Here is a 13,275-nt window from a genome sequence, read left to right on the forward strand (position 1 = left end):
AAAAGTCCCTGAATCCAGCAAAGTCTCTGGGCTGTTTGCAAGAGAGGAAGCAGCAAAGCCCTGGGCATGGCTGGAGAAGTTGCCTCTACCATGGTCGGAAGATGATGGGGTGGCTGCAGTGATACAGATCATCTTAAAATCCTTCCCCCACACGCTGTGTTCCTTTCTCCTAAAATAAATGGGCATTTTGGTTAAGAAAATGATCCCAACTTCTGAAAGGAGGAAAGGCTGGTGATCAGCAAGCCCACTGGTGTAACGTAGGTGACCGGCAGCAGACTGTGCATCCCAGTGAAGAAGCGTGTTCCCTGCTCTTGGAAAGCCACCAGATAATTTCATCGGCCTCAGCAATTCCTGCCTACTCACGTAGGCGCAAATGAGATGCATAAAACTGGAAAGAGCAAGAAACAGCTGAGAAGGAACACAACACAACTTGGGTCATAGTTTGAATTTTTAATTTAATACTCGGTGGCTTTGTGAAACGGGGTCTGGGATCAGCGAAACTTGGACTATTCCAGGCTCGGTGTGCAAACCCAGCCATGCCAGGATTTGGCTGCAGGCTGCAATTTGGGAGATAACATCTCTCACCCGTTTATGCAGCTGCACTGGGGAGGGGGAAGGAAGGGGGGGGGGTGTTAGGTCAAGGCCCCCGTGCTGCCAGGCTGGGGGGGGCCGATCACCGGACCCGGGCTCCCACCACTGACCCCTTTCTTTTTGCTCTGGGGACCCAGCCGGCAGAGCTGACGCCCGCTGCCCCTTCTCCCCGCCCCGTGCCGTAAGCCATGCCACCATCCCGCAGCAAGGCGTTGTTCTCATATCCTGGAGCGTACGTGAACGCTCAACCCCATAGCAGGCGTGCGCCCTCACCTCAGAGGGTCTGTGCCTGGGCAGCAGGTTGGGTGGCAGCCCTCGTGGGACACCCCCAAAAAGCACCACCATTTGCCCAGATGTCCCGGGCTGTAAGGGCTGGGCAGGGGCCGTGCAAGCAGCGCCCTGCTCGAGGAATAAGCTTTGCATGTTCTTTGCATTAATCCTTGACTAACTGGTCCTTGTGCTGCCGCTCCGCTGCGGTGGGAGGGTTGTGACTGAGGGCTGAGTCAGAGCTGGGGGCTCCGGCTGAGAGGGTGGGGGGGTGCCCAGGCACCTGCAGGAGCTCCGGTTCTCGGCAGAGCAGGGCTCCGACGAGCGGGGCTGAGCTCTGCGGAGCATGCCGGCACACCGCGTCCGGGAGCTTCGTGCAACCTGTCACGAACCCCATGGCAGCCTCCAGCCACGGCCATGTGGGTCAGAAACACGGCCCTCAAATACACGCACGAAAACAGGCAGGAAATGGGCGCTGTGGGATGCAAGCCTTTCCACGCAGGGTGTTAAATGGTGGCTGCGGGTGGGGCGCCTCTGCGGCCACCACCGCAGCAGGGACAGAGGGGATGGCACGGCCTGGCACGGGATGGCCCAGGCAGGGACAGGATGGCCCAGCCTGGCAGGGGCCGGCACAGGCAGGGACGGTATGGCAGGGGCCGGCAGGGGCCGGCAGGGGCTGGCAGGGGCCGGCCCGGGCAGGGACGGGCTGGCAGGGGCAGGGGCAGGCGCGGCGGTCCCCCTGCGAGCAGTGGGGTTCCCGGGCGGCCCCCCGCGCCCGTGGGCGCCGGGTCGCGGGTGGGGGGGGGGGTTCCCGTGGGGCTGGGGGGGGTGGGGTCCCGTGGGGCGGGGCAGGGGCTCGCCCCGCCCTGAGGCCCCCGCCCCCCCGCCTCCCTCCGGCACGTGAACGTCCGTGACGTGCGGCGCGAGCCCCCCCCTCGGCCCCGCCCCCGCCCCCCGGCCCACTTCCGGCGGAAGCGGGGGGCTCTTTCCCTTTCCGGGTGCGGGTCCCCGGGCGGAGCGGCGGGACGGCGCGGCGGCGGCGGGCGGGCGCGGGGCGCGTGTCATGGCGGAGCTGGCGCAGGGGCAGAGCGCAGCGCCCGTGGGGATCAAGCCCGAGGGGTTCGTCGACGCTCTGCACCGGGTCCGGCAGGTAGGCGCCGGCTGGCGGGCCGGGGGCGGGAGGAGGCCGCGGGGCGCCGCTAGGCCGCGGGGCTGAGGCGGGGCGCGGAGCCGCCGTGAGGGGCAGGGCCGCGGCCCCGCTGCCCCTCTCCCGGGAGGCCGGAGCCGGCGGCCCTTCTCGGGAGCCCCGGGGCTGTCCCTGCGGGGGGCGGCGGCGGCGGCGGCGCCGGGGCTCCGGGGAGAGGGGCAGGCCGGGGGAGAGGCGGGGGGCGGCGGCGGGGCTCTCTGACAGGCCCCTCCAGAGCGGGTCGCGGCCGGCGCTTGTGACACGGCAAAAACGCTGCTCTGCGGGGAAGGAGGCGGTCTGCAGCCTGCGGGAGCTCTCGTCTGTGAAGCTGTCGTCTTGCACTTTGCAATGGGTGGGTGTGAGCTTAATGTGAATTTGTTTTTTACACGAGTCCTTAATTGTGCGATAGGCTAATCGATAGAAACTCTGGCAGAGGGGGAGCTTTGCGTTCCCTCCTGGGAGGGGGAGAGAGGGGGGGAGTGAAGTGCTCCCCGAAGGAATCTCTGAGCTCACATGGCGCTAAAATGGAAACTTTCAGTGAAAGCACCCAGACCTGCAGAAGTCAACACCCTTGTCTTCAGTACAGGATATTCCAAGTGTTTGTGTGTTCCCAAGTTTGTGGAAAGCGGCTCCAGAAACAAGAAGCTGTGATTTTGTGACTGTTCATCACGTTTCTTGTTCCATGTCTGTCACAGGTGTTTGTTCCATCTCTGAACAGGTTGCACTTTACTTGTGCTTAGTAACTGCACCTTAATGAGATGTAACACAGCTAAATACCAGGACCACAGCCCAACTGGCGCTTAAAGACCCTGACTTTATTCTTTCCAATGTTACAGGCCAGGTGGGGGATATCTCCTTCTGTTGCCCAGACTCGCTTTTCTCATTTCACTGAGAAACTTCTGAAGCTGGACCCTAAGACCTTTCAAGCAATCGTTCTAATGGAACTTAAGTGGCTTACCGTCGCTCGCGGCTCACTTGTGAATCAGTATGGCAGCAAGTCCGCGTTCTGTGCGGTCTTCAGCGACCCGTACAGAGGCGCTCGCTGTTCTAGATGAACACCCTCCACCTTCCCAGAGGAGATCATGAGCTAGTCTGCTCTTCGGTCATTGATTTCTTTCTCAGCATAAGTATTGCAGTAGGCACGTTGCGTGTTAGCTGCCTCCCGAATGAGGCCACGCGTCAGTTTTTTCAGTGGCTAACAAAGCGCTGTGGCCTTGGTGGTATGTGATGTCTGAAAGCTTTGCTGCTAGCCCAGGGTTATCTACTTGATGAAGTTAAATTGAGAGGTGTTGCAGCTGTGTGTGTCTTGACCTGGTCGTCTGTTACCGAAGGCCTCTCATTGCAAAAACATCTCGTTGAATATCTGATAATATTATCGCCTGCTAGCAGTTGAATAATCTTTGAGTAACCTGTTTATGGAGAAGAAAATAATTATTTGCTGGTAAGTTGCAGCTTGTTGAAATTATTTTGTGAGTATGTTGAAAGTGCCGCAGTATGTACCACTCATCTGATTAGTAACAGATTAAATGTGAAAGTGGGATGCCTTGGACCGTATTAGGCTAAAACATAGAACTAACTGAAAATCGATCTGAATCTGTGTTGCGTGGTTGCTGTCATCATGTTTGTAGGGTGAACCTGTGAGGCCCCCTAACCCACACGTGAAGGAGATGGAATATTAAATAATTCTGTAATCTAGCTGTGCTCACTTACTCCAATTTTGCTGTTCTTAAGTTCATTATACTTGAAAGAATGTGTTGGGTTTCCATGAGCCTACAACTTGAGTTAGTCTGAACTGGAAGATTTCAAAATCCTCCAAGCTGCCAACTTCAGGTCAGGCACTGCAGCGTAGCAACCTTCCTGCTATCTTTTCACGCTGGAAACAAGTGCGTTGAGAAATGTGTGCTCTGCACGTGTTCATGGGAGCGCAGTGGCCTACATTTTTGTGCAGTGAGTTGTATGCTGCCTGTTGAATGTGATTTTTTCCATTGGTGTTTGTGGGATGAAAAGAATTGTTGGCAAGTGCTAAAATATTTCCCCCCCTGCAAAAGTACTTGATTTAGTCTAGTTCCGTAGAGGTTTTGTAAGGGAGTAGGTAGTCTTTTCCTGCACAGACCGGCAGGACTAAACTGTCACTAGTGACTTGTTACCAAATGCGAATGAAGATGGTCTTAATTGCTCAGTGGACAGATATTTGCCTCACCACCCAAGCAATCTGTGATGGAACTTCCTGGCTGAGAATTGGGTGGGACATAAAGGCAGTTACACCTAATGCTTTTCTGGAGGTGATGGCAGAGCTTTCACCGGGTGTGTTTAATGTTGTATTTGCCTGAACTATACTGATCTGGTATGTAGGTGTCAGCTTTTGTACCGCTTCTGGCCTATGCTGTAGCCTTTTCTGAATATTAGTTTTGCTTTAAGGGCAGGGAGGGAGCAGAGGCAGAAAATTCAGTTACAGTTCTTGCGTCATGGGTTGGTATGGCATCCCTGGCTTGACACTTGAACTCTTTCAAAGTTTAATCTTACACTTAAGACTAGTAATCAAATTTACTAAATTCAGTTCTCATGAGAGCCGTAACACTAAAATCAGACTGTGGAATACAGTGCTTAGTTATTAATAACTAAATAATTCAGGACAGGGAAGACTTTCCTGATCAGTCACAGTTAACTGCATTCCTCAAAGTCGCTGGGATCTGAGTTGACGTAAGAGTAAGAAATCTGGAATACCTTTGAAAGAAATGACTTGTACATTGCTTTCAGTGTCTGTGCTGGACCTGCTTGGATTTTTTGTGGACTCTTAAATATTTGAGATGTATCAAAAATTATTTTTTCAAGTGAATGCTGGGGCTTTGAGATCATCTGTCCTGCATCTTCTGCACCACTCCTCAAGTGAGTGGATTAGTTTATGGATCATAGGTGGTGACTGATCTGTCCGGCTGCTCCTAGGTAGGGTGGCCTTTCCTCTGTGGCGTTTTGGGGTTGAGGGGAGAGAGAGAGGATGTTTGCTCCTCTTTTGAGTGATGGGATCAGAAAATAAGCAGAGCTGCCTGTACTTTGGACAAAAATGGATTTCTATCAGACTGTCCTTGAGTCTTGTTCTTATTGACAAAACGGCGTCTTGCTTGGTTCTTACCCTCGCCTGTTCTCCTTGGCAGTCTCATTTTCAGTACAACATGTGCGTTTGCAGCACTTACTGGTTCCCTCTTCTTACATGTGCTATTCTTCTTGTAATCTGCCGTATGTACTGTCTGAATCTGAATTTCTGGGAATGCTATGAAGAGGAAAGACTGTGGCTTGGTAAGCCTGTAGTGTGCCATCTTGGGTACCTTGAAAGTGGATGAATATCCTGAGACTTACTGAGAGTCAACAGGCTGTATGTTTAAAATCCCTTTCTGTTATCAGGCTCTAACTTCTAATTTCCATGGGGACAGAGAGGCCTTAAGACTTACGTTTCTTTATCTCCTTGCAGAGTACTTCTTCAGATCATCCTCAAATAGATTTAGGGCTTTGCAATTACTCTAGTATTTAGGAAGACCACCTGTAACATGAAACTTAAATGGTTGTGGATGGTTTCGCTGCTTCCTGCAGAGCTCTGGAGAAATGTCTGTCACGCAAACTTGAGTATTCTACTTGACGAATGGGAAGAGTAGCAGAGCGTTAGAATTGTCTGAAGGGTCAGATGACAGCGCCTTGTTGTTTTATATCCTGCTAATACCTGGAATTGGTGATTTCATCGATTGCTGTTCTTTTGCAGGGCAGCATGGACAGATTCTTCCCAGAAGCTAGGCCCTTTCTCTTGAAAGCTGAATTCTGCAGATACTGGTGTTTGAGTCCTGCTGTGCCTAGCAAAGAAGCTTCATATTTAAAAGTGTTTTGGTATTACACCATTTTTAAAGGGTGTTAAAGGTATAGGAGGACAGAAGTGCAAGGTATAGGAAAGCATATATCCCTCACACAACTTTTTGGGTTATTTTGGTTTTTTTTCTTGGCTTTACGGTTGCAATTTGTAGCTCAGGTTTCTGCTGTCCTTTAAAGTGTTCGTTGGAGAGTTTTATTTTGGGGAAGTTAGGTGCAGAAACAGTTCTGCGGTAGTGATGCTTTTTTCCAGTGTATTTCAGAGCTTATTAAAATAGATGTGTTGGGTTTAGGGAAAAAAAAAAAGGGGGGGGGGAAACTGAAGACTGACATACAGCGGGACAAAAGCAGTGGCTAGCAGTATGTTACTCAAGGTCATTTAGACAGATAAGGGCTAGGTCTGCTTACTTTTGCTCTGTTCCAACTTTTGTGCTTATCTCCCTGCTGAACCTATAGTAAAAACTGAGGTTCCCATTTTAAGTTGGACATAAGAAGTTAACATGTATTTTAACTGCTACATCTACTTAAAAAGCTCAACTCTTAATTTTGCAGGGTATTTTTTCCTGCTCTAGTGAGGTGGCATGTTGTCTGCCTGTAATCCGGTGGCAGCTGGGAGGCTTTAGAGATAAGGGTGCAAGTTTAAATAAAGGAGGGGGGAAAAAAAGGACGAAAATATCCCAAAAGCTGATAATGTAAAAATTGCTTTGACTCTCTTATTTTGCCCTTTACTTGGAGGGTTCTGTGCCAGGGCGATAATTGTGTGCTAAGCACGAGTAAGGGTTTGCAAAGCTCTCCCGCTCTGGGAGCGGACAGCCTTAGTGCCGGTGATCTGTTCATGCACACCTTTGTGCTTCGTGCTAGCTTCCTTTTGTAGGCCAGCTTCTGCTATCCACAGACTATTTTTTTCTTTCCCTTGAGCATGTGGTGTGTGATTTAAGCTCCAAACTATCAGCTAGCACTTTCCACAACTTACAGATTTTTTTCAAGTAAATAACTACTAACAGAAAGAGAGTTCATAAAGGGCATGTTAAAATCAAATGTTCCAAAACATGCCAGGCTATGTTATACCTGGATACTGTTCCTTTTGGCATATGTTTGTAAGTTATTATGTGAAAGCTGTTAATAGATTGTTATAAAATATATTTTAAAATTCATTTTTCAGCACTGAAGTAGTCAGGAGACATCTGTGCTCTTTGTACCTTCATTAAAATCCTCTGCATCCCAAACATAAGGGGAAAGCATGTGGGCAAAGGGCTGGAACCATGGATGCAGTACAGTTTCCAACACAAAAGCAAGGCATGACCTGGCACTCCCTAGTATGGAGTGGACAAGGGGTAGTCTGTGTTAATGCTTTCAGAATCAGATTTCTATGGGCTTATTAGTTTTTGGAGATGTTGATATACAAGGTGCTTGTCATCAAAGCTTTGCTACATGATCACTGTGCTGGTCCTTCAGGAAGACTTTATTCTCTAGCTCCTGGCATTTCTGACACAAAAAAGTTGTTGACTTTCTGAAAGAGGACAGGAGGGAATGGTCTATGAGAAGAAAATGGTCAAAACTTGGAGCCCTTTTCATGCAAGGCATTGAAGAGAATGTTTTTTATTCTCTTTCTAAAAGCAGTGCCCTCAATCTTTCAAGATTATTTCAAATAGCTTTTTTTCAGTACCCTGTGGTTCTGAATCTTGGGCAGTTGTTTATTCCACTGCAGCAGCTGATAGTGTCAACAACCAGAATTACTGTAGATGTCTTTCTGTTGCAGTAAAACTCAAATTTTAGAAACACCTTTAGTTACATTTGTCATTTGCCCGTGTCTTCCTTTAAAACATGTCTGTGTAAAATGCTCTTTCATCTGTTCCTGTTGCTTATTCTCTGGTGAAATCCCAGTTATAATAGAGTGAGATCGGACTCCTAGTAAAGATCCTATTCAATTATTTTCTTTTTGCTGGAAAAGGAAGCAAACGCTGTAGAATACACTGTGCTTTATATTTGTTCTGTAACTACTTTGTTCTGTGCTTGCTTATTATAGCCAAGTACTTTATGTAGGCAAGGGGTTCTGTGAGACTGCAGTTTGCCTGTGCCTGAAGGAGGTATTAACTCGGGTGCAGCACCAAAGTAATGCACCTGTATGTTTCTAGAGTGGGTTTACATCAGTTAGCTTGGAGAGCAGGGGAAAGAGCTCATGTCTGTCAGCATCCATCTGTATGGATGTCTCCCAAATGTCGTTAGAGACGAGCTTAACTTTTCACGTTTATTAAGTGGTGGTTAGGTGTCTCTCTCGCCTAGCTTATTTGCTTACCTTAGTCCCCTTACTGTGATACCTGACTGTCTCCTCTTTCCTGTAAATACCCTCCTTGCATCCTGGCTTGGCAGGGAATGGCGGTTACACCTCTGTAAGGGATGGAAGCAGAGGCACAGGCAGCGTTAGTCGTGTTTGTGCTGTATTGACTGCTGCAGGAAATTGAAACTAATTCTGAGCGAACAGTTTGCCCACTGGCTTGTTCTTCGTACAGTAAACAGAGTGATCCAGTCTCTTTGACAAGGAGTTCCCAAACCTGTCCTTGTGCTGTGTATTTTCACATTCTTCTCCCTCCGCTCCCCCCACTGCTGTGCGAGTGTGCGTTTCTATGTATCTGCATATGCACGGACGCAGGAGGAAGCATGTGTCCTCCTACACGGCTATGGTGGTGGCAGCTTCTCCAGAACAAAGTTGGTGAGCTAGTTTGAACTCTCCTCTTTGCAAGATTTAGCTTGTCAGCTGTCTATTGAGTGAACAAACCTGAATATAATGTTCCAGGGAGTAAATACCTGCTTATGATCAGGAAGAGGAACTGGGTGAATGCAGTCTTAATTAAACAAATATTAAAAGCAAGCAGAAAATTGTTTCTTGACAAATGAAGCACTGCTGTCTTGGAACTGTTATGAAGCCAACTATATAGTAAATAGCTGAGAGAAGATTGGACTGGGGTAAATGCCTTATTGGAAGAAAGAGTGTTTAGCTGTGGTGGCTGAAACTTCAGGTATGCTAATCATGCTTTTATCCCCTGTTTTTATAGATTGCTGCTAAAATTGGAGATATTCCTCACTTGAATAATTCTACAACGCTTGTGGACCCATCAGTCTACGGTTATGGAGTGCAGAAACGGCCCCTGGATGACGGAGGTAAGTTGGCTATGATTAGTCAGTCTTGTGGGTGCAGCTCCTGAAATTCATCTGTGGAGGCAGTTGTCTGCTTTAAGGACAGAAATCAATGCATCTTTCTGTGTATAGTAATTTTATACAAGATTCCCTGTGCTGTTTAGTCTTGTCTAGATAGCACAGGGCTCCTAGGCATTAGTATTATTAATGTGAAGCAATTCTTTCTTAGTTCATGAACTTTGGGAGTTAGCAAATGAACTCTGTAATTTAAATCTTGTTCTATGGTAGTTGGGGGAGGGGGGGAGGAGGATGTGCTTATTGGAACTGTGCGGGAGCCCAGGTATAGAGTACCAGATGTACATAGGAAAGCTGTTCTTCCCTGAGGAGCCTTATTTTCTGAGAGCAGGCAGTGTATAGGAACAGTATTACATGTGTTCCTTTCCAGGTGTAGCAGTGGTCACAGCACAGTAGTTGAGTCGCTGTCAAAGAGTTCTGATTGCTTTGTACGTGAATTTTAAGGAGAAAGGGTATTGATGTAAGTTCATGCAAGTTGGAAGGAAACTTCCCGTACTAAGCTTAGCTTTCTTCATAATTATTCTTTGAGAATTCTTGAGAATCTCTGAAGCATTTAACATTGGCCACAGCCAAAGAATAATTTACTGGGTGGACTATAAGTGGTAACTGTAATGAGTTAATATTGTATGAAGTGTCACAATATTAAAATAAGTTATTGGTTTCTTATCTTTGGCAGGAACAACAAAAATGTTAGAACAAGTGTTTTCTACAAATCTAATGATGTGCACTGCTACAAGAAGTGTTTAAAATGTATTATCTGCTGCTGTATAGATGCAAAGAGCTCACCTTTTCCTGTGGTTGGTTAATAAAAAAAAAAAGTGGCTATGTCTTCCTTTTCCTATTTCCTCTAGTATTTTTACTGACACAGGTAGCCCTGCAGGGTGATTCTCTCCCCCACAGATATGTTCAGGAGTACTGAGGAGATAAGCAAAGCTGCTGCCTAGCACTTAATTTTGAAAAAAACTTTTTCTGTCTGATACAAAGGCTGAAAATACTGTACATCTGCTTCTCATTCTGAAAAAACATGCTGGAGCACGGGGAGAAGTTTCTTTCATGTGGAGCCTCTGGCTTGCTAACATTACTGTTTTCTGAACGCATGCCCCAACCCACTTTCTCCTCTGGTGTTGGCTCTATTTGAGCAAGAGGTTGCTGCTCCTTTGGTTTGGTGTTTTAGGAGAGAATGAGTTTATCTGGGTAAGCCCCTGCGCCTTATATCTCACGCTGGAGCATCACTATGTCTGTGAGAAGCCAGAGGCCTGGTATTACTGGTATGTGTTGGTTTCTGTATGGGAAGGTGCTTGGGTGTCAGGCAGACTGTTCAGCATTGAAGAATGCTGAACAACTTTGAGCTGTGTCTGAATAGCCTAGATTAGTGGCTATATGTGAAAAAGAATGAAAGTAGCCTTCTAGGAACTAGTCATTCATAACACTAGTCCTGCCTACGTCTTTCATTGATTCATCAGACTGAACCGAGAAATCTGACCTCTTGACAAAATGTTTTTTTTATGAACTTTTAACATGTGAAATGGTCGTAGCGCTTCATGACAGCGCAAGTTAGACTTTGTACTTAAACTTTTACTGGTGAGCCCTATTAGTTGCTGAGCCTTGCTTGTGTTGACACAAACCGTGTCAATACAGTTGCAGCCTGGGCTATAATGTACGTTACTGCTGGTTTCTTGTGTTGTGATAGATAACTCCGTGGAGCAGGTATCGTTCCTGGGAGAGCCCTCCAGAGTGGCTGTACTCCTGACTCTTGTATTGGCAGTTCTGTTGCTGATGTAAAGACCTGCGGGTGTTTGCTCACCCTGTAGTTCAGCACTGGGCCTTGCCTGTAACTGTTTTTAAAGTAGCTCCAATGCTGTATTTGTCCTTGGGTTGTTCACATACATCTGTAGATTTTATAACTTTGTCCAACTCCCTTCCCAAAAATCTGATCTGTGAGAAGAGAAATGGTGGAAGTAATATTTTAAAGGGCTGGAATTTCACAAAGGAACAGGAGTTGTCAGGGTAGGAGCAAGGGTTGTATCGCTTCTTTCAGCTTTGGTCATGTTGGGTTTTATTTTTAATGGCATTAGTAAGTCCTGTACTGAAATACAATTGTGTGATGAGTTCCCCACCTAACCGCGTAATCCTCCTGCGCTGCTCTTTAACTGCATACCCAGAACTCCAGCCTGCCAAAGGAACTCCTGAAGCTGCGAGTGCTTCCTGCTCTGTTTGTGGTATGATCCATAGGTGGTGTGGATACCTTAGTGCTCTGTATTAGTTTGTGGTATGATACCTTAGTCAGTCTTAGGCTACCTGCTCTTGCTGCCATGGCATTAAAAGTGCATAACGCAGCTTTAGCTTTAACCATCTGGAAGGTGGCCGTTGCTTTTAATAGGACACTTAAATTAGGAAAGCACTTCCCATTTGGATGATCTTTTAGTTCTCTGTTAGCTGTGAACAAGGGGTGTTGGGGTTGCATGCCCACACTTTTCTCCATTTTCTGCTTGTCTGTGAACCACAGTTTGGAGACATTGTTGTCAAGAAGTGATTATTTATGTTGTTACGCATGCTCTAGAAATTTTATAGTGCGGGGGTTTGGCTACATTCTGGTGCTCTGGATAGCTTGGAAACAAATCTGGTGGTAAATCTTTTGATTGTTTACTTCTGTATACTGCCTGTTCACGGCTGGGTGCAGGTCTCACTGCTTCCTTATCCCTGTGCAGCTGTTAGAAAATTACTTCTGGTCCTAATACTCCTGAAAAAATTGGGTTCAGGGGAAGTATTTAAGGTGACAAGAAAACTGTCTGTCAGGAAAATCTAATTCTGCCTGTTCATTTTTGTAAACAGCTGCTGGCATGGCTGATTGATGTCAGCTTAGGAAGTGGTCTTAAGCTAGGGTGGCAGTGTGCTGGTCAAAACAAATTCAGCTGCTTTTAGAGCAGTTCCAGGAAAAATAGATTTGTTGTAGTATTGGAAACGAGAATGTGTGAGTGCCTTTTGCACTTCCCTTAACATAACCTTTATCTAAAATGAAGAGCTGTTAGGATTGGCCCTGGTGACCTGGCCTATTGGTATTAGATGGAGCTTGAGACTGATTATTTCTCTTTTTCCCTGGCTTCTTTATTTCTCCTTTCTGGACACAACTTTAAAGTAGTCCTGCAAATAGCTATAGTGCAGGGAGGAGATCAGGTTTATTTGTACTGCTTGCAGTAAGTCATAGTCAGCATTTATATGGCCACTTGCTGCAGTTAATGTTTCTTGGCGAAGGTGAGCACTAGAGATGGGGTTAGTCTGAGCTGCAGAGAGACCTGGTGGCATCTTGCTTGTGGCTCGCTGCTGAGGATAGATCCCAGCCCTCCTGTTAAAGGCCAGCGGCTGCTCCTGGCCTCCATTCTAATTAATGAGTCCCTCTAATTACCAGCACAATTTAATAAGTTTATTTAATGCTAAATAATCCTTAAAGAAACAGCCTCCTTTTGTTGAAAGGAAGCAGGGATCTAGTCTGCTGGAAAGAGACTGATCGCCAGAATGTTAGCCTTTGTTTGCCCTGTTTTGGACTGCTTTGAAGAAGTTTCCAGTGATATATGTAAGGTTAAGCAGCAGTGTTGCAGCTGAAGGCTGGGGCACCCTTTGAGTCTGGGGCAACAAAGATGAGAGACCTTGGAGAAGCCTCACAGCCCCCTCTGCACCCTCTGCCTTCCCCAAGCTTCTGTGGTGCATCCAGATATGAAGATGGCCCGTTTTGGTGTAATAAAACTTGATTGTAGTAGAGCCGAGGGGCTCAAACACAACATGATTCTGTGGTATGGAATACTTTATTCTTTTGCTCCAACAAGTTTTCAATGAAAATACCGATGGGCAGAAGGAAATCTTATCCCTGTCTTACTGCTGATGAAAGTTAGTAGTGATGCTCCTTGACACATCTGTAGCAGCAGTAGGACCAGGGCAAAAGTCCAGATCTCTTGGCAAAAGGTTTAGTGTAATACAAAAAATGCCAGTGTTCTTCAAAATTGCGACTTTGCAGATCGTCGTTTTTTAAATAAGGAAGTTTAAGGGAGGGAAAAAAGCCTATAAAGATTTGCAGTGAAGGCAGACACAAATTATTAGGTTTTGACCATTTAATTAAAGAAAAACCTAGCAATATTTAATGATGAAGAATTAGGGTAAATAATGTCTTCCTTGTA

General features: G+C 46.9%; 1 protein-coding gene across 2 annotated transcripts in view; it reads left to right on the forward strand.

Annotated features, from left to right (window-relative positions):
* Positions 1 to 1,921: 1,921 nt before the first annotated feature.
* FUBP3 (far upstream element binding protein 3) overlaps positions 1,922 to 13,275 on the forward strand; it is a 41,153-nt gene continuing 29,799 nt past the window's right edge. For both annotated transcript variants that reach the window (XM_050907856.1, XM_050907857.1), the window contains exons 1-2: positions 1,922 to 2,008; positions 8,950 to 9,055. In XM_050907856.1, coding sequence (XP_050763813.1) covers positions 1,922 to 2,008; positions 8,950 to 9,055 — 193 coding nt within the window. The remainder of the gene's footprint in view (positions 2,009 to 8,949; positions 9,056 to 13,275) is intronic.

This window comes from Gymnogyps californianus, chromosome 18 (assembly GCF_018139145.2).
Source record: "Gymnogyps californianus isolate 813 chromosome 18, ASM1813914v2, whole genome shotgun sequence".
NCBI classification, from domain to species: Eukaryota; Metazoa; Chordata; class Aves; order Accipitriformes; family Cathartidae; genus Gymnogyps; species Gymnogyps californianus.